The sequence below is a fragment of the Harpia harpyja genome, chromosome 1 (genome assembly GCF_026419915.1).
Source record: "Harpia harpyja isolate bHarHar1 chromosome 1, bHarHar1 primary haplotype, whole genome shotgun sequence".
Classification (NCBI taxonomy): domain Eukaryota; kingdom Metazoa; phylum Chordata; class Aves; order Accipitriformes; family Accipitridae; genus Harpia; species Harpia harpyja.
The window spans coordinates 108,919,773-108,927,194 of NC_068940.1; the positions used below are offsets into that span (position 1 = coordinate 108,919,773).

Sequence of the window (7,422 nt, forward strand, 5' to 3'; positions counted from 1 at the left end):
TAACGCTGGAATATCAGTTTTAATAAGCAAAAAAATACAAGCTGGTTTTCCATTGGAAAGAAGAAATTAATCACTCCAACCAAGGCAGCATCTTTAAAAATGGGCTAAGGTGGGCTTGGAGGTGACGGCGGCAGCTCCGGCGTGCGGCTGCCGGTAGCAACGGGGACATGGTGCTGCCATCTTGTACCAAACCCACCGGAGCGGGGTGCAGAAAGTCGGGCGGTAAAAACCCTGTGTGGCTCCACAGCCGGCTGGCAGCCGCAGGGCAGGACCCGGGGGGGGATGATGCAGCCCCCAGGTGCAGAGGGGAGGGTGCTGCTGGCGGCGAGGGGGCCGGGGGGAGTCACTGGCCCCGTGGCTTCACTGTTGGCACAGACCTGCCCGCTAATCCCGGGTCCTGCCCTGCTTCTTGCTCCTCCTGTATTTCTAATTAGAGATTGGTCTCGCAGTGAGCTGGGACCGTTTGGGGCCGAGCCTGGAGCAAGTCGGGTTTGGGGGTCACGGTCTGGGGGGGCTGAAGAGGCCATGGGGAGGGTGGGCTCATGTGGGAGCGGTGGGTGACGTGGGGACGCACCCGAGGCCACTCGGACCGACTGTATTTGGGGGAGCCGAGACCCGGAGGGAGCCGGTGTCCCGGAGAGCCTCGAGGCCATAGGGACGAGCGGGAAGGGGGTCGGTGTCAGGCAGGGGATGGCCCCCCACCCCACGCCCTGGGCACCCCTGAAACACCAGGCCGGGCTTTGACTGACACGGCCACCAACTCCAGCTTTTTGGGGCAATAGAGCGAAACTCTGGGCAAAAGTGACTGAAAAAAAAAATTAAAACAAGCTGATGGGAAGAGCAGCTGGCCACCAGGAGGTCCAGCGGCCCCGGCACGGGTTGCACCTCTCACCGAGACGAGCCCGCATCCCTCCGGCTCCCTTGGAACGCCGCTTTGTCCCCAGCTGCCCGGCAGATCCCGGCCTCTCGCCATCTCCCAACGAGAATGGGCTGGGAAAGTGGTTTTCTAGGGATGAGTAAGGGGATGCCGGCCCCAACCCAGGCACAGGGGCTGCCGCCGGTGAGCGGTGGCACACGCCGCACTGCCGTAGAGCTCACTACTTTTTGTCAGCACCAAGAAGCTTTTTATTTACTAGTTGGGTGGAAAAAATAAAGCAGCATCCTCCCCTCTGTCCCGTAAACCATTCTGACTGCAGTGTGATATATTTATCGTATTTCCCCTGCCCTGGCAGCCAGTCCTGCGCCCGCGGCTCTCCCGCAGCAGCTGCCGGCACCACGGTGCCCGGCACGGTGGGGAAGGGGTGCCGATGACCGACGAGCCTGATGCCGGCTGTTTGGGGCGTCCCCAGGGAGCAGCCCAGGAGGATCCAGCCCCGTGCCGGCGAGGATGCCTCTCGGGCAGCAGCCGGAGCCGGTGGCGGAGGGGGCCGCGGCCGCCACTCGCATCCAACTCATGCGTGGCTGCTCCGGTGGAGCCGGAGGTCGGTGCTCTGGGTGACCCCCCCCCCTCAGCCACCACCGCCACGCCACGGGCCCCTCAGCGGCAGTTTTGGGGGGTGCCGGGCTGCGGAGGCGGCCGCAGGCTGGGGGTGCCGTGGGTGCGCTGGTGAGCCAGCATGATCCCCTCGTCCCGAAACCGCTTCTCGCAGCCGCCGCACTGGAAGGGCTTGGCCTCCGCTCGCCCCCCCCGCCGGGGACGGACCCCCCACCTCCCACCAGTCGCCCTCCGGCACCGCCGGCAGGCCCCGGTGCACCCGCTGGTGGCTCTTCAGGTGCTGCTTCTGGCTGCAGGTCTTGCCGCACTCGCCGCATTTGTAGGGCTTCTCGCCGGTGTGGACCCGCTGGTGGACGGTGAGGGTCTTCTTGTCCCTGAAGGCCTTGGGGCAGCGGGCGCAGGCGAAGGGGCGCTCCCCGGTGTGGATGCGCTGGTGGCTGACCAGGTGGTGCTTCTGGCTGAAGCGGTGGCCGCAGTGGCCGCAGGCGAAGGGCTTCTCGCCGGTGTGCACCCGCCGGTGGCTCAGCAGGTGATGCTTCTGACCGAAGCGCTTGCCGCAGTCGGCGCAGCCGAAGGGCTTCTCCCCGCCGTGCACCTTCTGGTGCGACGCCAGGATCTGCTTCAGCCGAAAGCGGCGGCCGCACTGCGAGCAGGAGAAGGGCCGCGCCGCCGTGTGCGTCTGCTGGTGCTTCTTCAGGTCCCGGCTCTTGCCGAAGCTCTTCCCGCACTCGGCGCAAGCGTGGGGTCTCCTGGGGACCAGGGGGGCCGCGGGGGGGGCCGGGCCAGCAGCAGCTTGGCCGGGATGCCCGGGCCGGTGCCGGGGAGGTGGGGGTCTGGCTTCCTCGCGTGGGTCTTCTGGTGGCGCTTGAGGTCCCCCTTGGAGGGGAAGCCCTTCCCGCAGCGGGGGCAGCCGAAGGGACGCTCGCCCGTGTGGCTCCGCTCGTGGATGGCCAGCGCCGTCTGGCTCTTGAAGCTCTTGTCGCACTCGGGGCACGTCGGGGGGGTCTTCTCCGGCGGCCGGGGGGGCCGAGAGGGGCTGGAGGCGGGGGTGCCCCGACGGCCCCCCCCCTGCTCCCGCTCAGCCGGCGGCGGGCCGAGCCCCGCCGGCGGCTCCCGCCCCGCTCGGGCGTCCTCAGGAGGAGGGCGGTGGGTGCCCGCAGCCCCTCGGGGACCCCCCTGACCTCCCTCTGCATGCAGACATCACCGGCTGCTGGGGAGGACAGGCCGGCGTCGCTGCCAGGGAGGGGACGGCCACGTGGGACCCCTCCCCACAGGGAATGGCATGGGGACCCCACAAGCCCCCCCCACCCCTCCTGGTGCACAGAGAATCTGGGGCCAACAGGACGGTGCTGCTGGAACCCCCTACCCCCCCCTGCAGCCCCCCGGTACCTGCCTGGAACCGGGGGTCCGGTGCCTCCACCGTGCCCTGGGAGGGGCTGGCATGCACGGCATCTCTTCTCGCTCCATCTTGCAGATGATCTCTGGCTTGACAGCGGGCCAGCCTGTCCGGGCAGAGAGAGAAGCACCCTCTCCCGTGCTGCCGGGACGGCGGCACCGGCCCCCCCCACCAGACCGCAGCCCCAGCATCCTCTCTCCTGCCCCTGCCTGGCCACTTTTGGTCAGCCCTGAAGTGCTCAGGAAGATAGACGAGATGACCTTTGCAGGGCCCTTCCAACTGAAAATACTCCATTCCATTCCATTCCATTCCATTCCACGTCTATTCCATGCCATGCCATTCCATGCCATGCCATTCCATGCCATTCTGCCAGAGGCTGCCCGGCAGGCTAAAACCTGCCCTCAATCACAACCGCTGTGTCAGCGCTCAGGCAGCAACAGCGACAGCTGGATTTTCACTTTCAAGGGCTCCAGCTCAGTTAAAGAGGTAAATTCCGGCTCGACCCCAGCCCGGCAGCACCAGAGCGAGCCCTCACCCAGCGAGGCGACCGCCTGGTAGTTCTCCAGCATCACCTCCCGGTAAAGCCGCCGCTGCCAGCCTGCCAGCTCTGCCCACTCCTCGGGGGAGAAGTAGACGGCCACATCCTCGAACGTCACCGGCATCTGCAGCAAGAAGCAGGCGCGGCTCAGCACGCCCTGCCGCGCGCTTGCTAACCACCTCTGCCAAAATCCTGACGCTGCCGGGCAGGGGCCTGGCAGCACCGTGGGCTCCGGCATCCCGAGGGCAGCGCCGGGAGAGCTCGGAGCTTCCCGTGCAAGGGAAGGGCGACGGCAGAGGGGTGGTGGGCGGCTCAGCCAGGCGGCACAGCAGGGTCACCGCGGCACGGGGGGCTCGCTCGGCAGGTCCCTGGGCAGGGGGACAGCCCCCGGGAGAGGGGCAGAGCTGGCAGGCTTACCGGCAGTGCTCGTGCCAGATTAGGGACCCACGCCAGGGCAGCGGGGACTGCGCCCTGTCCCCCACCCCTGCCGTAAGCCAGAGTCCCTGCCGGGGCAGGGCACAGCACCGCGACACGAGGCTTGGCCCGAGGCCTGGCAGCCGGCACGCTCCTGCCCGCTCCTGCCCGTGGTGCGGCTCAGCACCCTGCACCGCACCGAGTCTCAAAGCACTTCTCTCCCACACCGCCCCGCAGCAAACCGGACCCCCAGCCCATCCAGTCCCCCACGGGCATTTTGCCCGCTGCCGCACCACGGGCACCATCCACGGAAACCCCAGCCCGTGGCACCCCCGGAGCCGGGGTGGGATGGGGAGCGGGTGGGCTGCCGGGGGCTGCAGCTCTGCGCGACCTCAGCAAGGCAGAGCCGGGTGAGCAGACGGGTTTATCGCCAGCGCCGGGGCAGGCGCCGGCTGTGCCTGACCCCCACCTTGCTGGAGCAGCCTGGAGCCGCGCGTGCCGCTGGCTGTCGGCAGGCAGACGAAGGCACGCACAAATATTTATCCGGAAAGACGGAGGTGGGATGCTCTGGATTCCACAGGAGATGCCCGTCCCATGGGCAGCCGCGCCGGCGCAGCCAGGACAGATATTCCCTGCCAAGCACAATATTTTGATTAATAAATGGGGGGGGGCAGAAGGTCCCTCGCCTGCGGCAGCTGCCTGCCCTTCTGCCCAAGGCGCTGAACGACGCCGGGCAAAAACACCGACCCGGAGAGCGTCACCCACCGCGAAGACGGGATTTTTGGCAGCTCCTGACAGCACCCGGATCGCCCCCCAGTACCCAAGCAAGTGTGCAGGGGGGTCCCGGGGGGGGTCTGACCACCCGTCCCGGGGCGAGCCGAGCCCTGCCCGGCGCCGGTGTCGGCAGGGCCCGATCCGGGGTGGGGGGGGACACGGGGAGCAGCGTGTCCGCCTCGGCACGGGGAAACCCTGGAGAGACACGGAAAGGCCGGCGGGGGGGGGGGGGAGCACCGGGCACCGCGGGGGGGGGATAACGGGGCGGCGGGGGGGGGTCAGGGAGCCGGGCAGGGGGGAGCACCGCGCACCGGGGTCCGGGGGGGGGGGGGGTCGGCAGGCGGAGGGGACGGGAGGGGCGGCCGGGGCCGGGGAGCGCCGGGCTCCCGGGGCAGCCCCGCTGATACGGGGGGGGGGGGGGAGGTTGGGGGGGGGGGGCAGCGCCCATCCCCGTGCCGCGGGCCCGCCGCCCCCCGCCCCTACCTGCAGCGGGGCCGCGCCGCCAGCCCGGCCGGGCCGCGGGCACGGACAAAGGCGGCCCCGGGAGCCGGCGGCTGCGTCAGCCCGGGGGGGGGGAGGCGGGGGGGGCCGCCGGTGCAGCACGGGAGGTGTAGTCCTGCCGGCCGGAGCGGCGCGGGGGGGGCCGTGCTGCCTAGGACCCTGCGGCGGGGATGCGGGTGACACCCCCCCCCCCCCCCCAAACAGCAGCGGGGATGCGGGTGACCCCCCCTATAGCCCCCCCCGCGGGGATGCGGGTGCCCCCATGTCCCCATGAGCGGGGATGAGGGTGCAGTGCCCACCCAGCTGTGGGATGTGGGTGCCCCCCCGTACCCCCAGCCACAAGGATGGGGTGCACCCCACCCCTCCCCAGCTGCAGGGCTGCAGCTGCCCCCCCAGCTGTGGCATGTGGATGCCCCTCCCTTCAAGCCCCCTGCTTCAGGGATGGGGGTGCCCCCCCCCCAAATGAGCCCACCCACAGAGATGCAGATGCCTCCCATGTTCCCACGCACAGAGATGCGGGTGCCCCCCCCCATGTTCCCACCCACAGGGCTGTGGGTGCCCATCTCCCCCCGGGGAGGGCAGCGAGCGAGCGGCTGGGTGATGCTTCGTTGCCGGCCGGGGTTAAACCACGGCAGATAACCAAGGGTGAACAGGCAGCAGAAGAGCAAAGGAGGGTCGCCACGCCAGGTCCCGACGGCATCCCGCACGGCCCTCGGGGACGCCACGGTGCTGGCGGCATCGCCAGCGATGCCAAACCAGCCGGGCGCCAGCTGAGCTTCAGCATCTCGCTCGATGCGGGAGAGCGGAGTCCTCGTGTCCCGGAGGAAGCTCCCGTGGCAGAAGCGCTTGACCCAAACCGGAGGCGACGGTGGGCTCTGGCCCGCAGCGTGGTGGGATCCTTCCCCGGCAGCTTGCAGGGGAAGGTCCCCGAAGCTGGCCAAGCGCGACCCCGGGGCTCCACGTCTGCCCAGGAGCGGAGCTGGTCCCCAAGACACCGATCCGCACAGGACCTGCTCGCTCTTGCGTGCCAACCCGTACCGGCGGTGGTGAGCCTCGCCACGCTCCAGCGCCGAGGAGCAGGGCCAGGCTGATCTCCCCGGCCCTGCCAACCGGCTGATTTTTAAGTCCCTGCCACCCCGGCAGCTGGCAGAGCCCCGCTCGCTGCCCGTGCCGTCGGGAGAGGGTGACCGTGCCCAGGACCCGCCTGGCCCTGGGGCCATTGCCAGGAGGATGCAGGGTGCCTGCCTGTGCCCCCGTGCCGTCCCCGGGCAGCTCCGACACCCCAAGTGGCATTAAACACCCAGGTGAAGGCAACTGCACGGTGCGGCAGCTCCCCGGTGCCTGCGGTGGCAGCCCTGGCACCCGCGTGCAACCGTCTACTCATGGGTGCGTGGGCCACCCACAAGCCCCATCAGGCGCTGGAACAGCACCTTTGCTCCTCACAGTAACGCATCAGCCCGCACCGCTTGCGTGCTCCTTCCCAAAAGCTTTTGTAACGGTGCGAACACCGCTCGGTATCAGAAGACGCCGCGAGGCTTTTTGTTTCACCAACGCCGCCGCGGGCGTCTGATGGCGGTGGCTCCTGGCCATGGCTGCTGCGTGTCCTCAAGCGCGCCTGATGCTCCACACCAGTCTCTGCCCCCCCCCGCAAGCAGTCAAGCTCCTGGGCAGCGCTTACTGCGCACCCTCCTGCAACCGGCAGCCGCTGAACCTGGGGTGGGGGTGATGCATCCCGGCCACCCACCGCTCACCCTCCGTCTGTACCCACTCCCGAGTGGGTCCACGGTCACAGGCAGCCGGGGAGGTAGGCGGCTGGGTGCCGGTGGGAGGTGGAGGTGGCAGAACCTGCCCCCCCCCCGGCAAGGAGGGACGAGGGGTCCAGCAGCTCCCGTGGCAAGCAGAAATAACAAACTGTACCAGACAAACAGGTTCCCGTGTATTTGCGCTTTTTATTAGTTTCTAGATTAGAAAAGAGTGGAGCTATAAATACACGTGGCCCTCGCTTGCTGCATCACGAGGGCTCATGGGGGGGCGGATTCTCACACGTCATCTAAGCCATCGCCTGGGGCTCTGCACGGTCAGGAAGGGGTTAACCCTCCCACCACCCTGGGAGGCAGCTACTGGCAAGTGGTATTGCCCCCGTTTTACAGATGGGGAAACTGAGGCAAGGACGCGATGAGCGTCACCTTGAGCCATACGGCAAGCCGGAGAGACAGCTGGGGAGCCCCTGGTGCTCCCCCGGGGCCTCTCGCCTCCACGGCACCTCCAAAAACGCCCCTTGCACAGAAACAACAGCCAAGGGAA

The 7,422-nt window shown here is 68.6% G+C and overlaps 1 protein-coding gene across 1 annotated transcript; it reads right to left on the bottom strand.

Annotated features, from left to right (window-relative positions):
• REPIN1 (replication initiator 1) lies at positions 1-5,182 on the bottom strand. The gene is made up of 5 exons (XM_052781699.1): positions 5,101-5,182; positions 4,313-4,475; positions 3,427-3,553; positions 2,860-2,997; positions 1-2,572 (listed from the first exon to the last, which is right to left on the bottom strand). The coding sequence occupies exons 3-5, from the start codon at positions 3,551-3,553 to the stop codon at positions 1,509-1,511; spliced, it is 1,329 nt and encodes a 442-aa protein (XP_052637659.1). The 5' UTR covers positions 4,313-4,475; positions 5,101-5,182; the 3' UTR covers positions 1-1,508.
• Between the last annotated feature and the right edge of the window lie 2,240 nt (positions 5,183-7,422).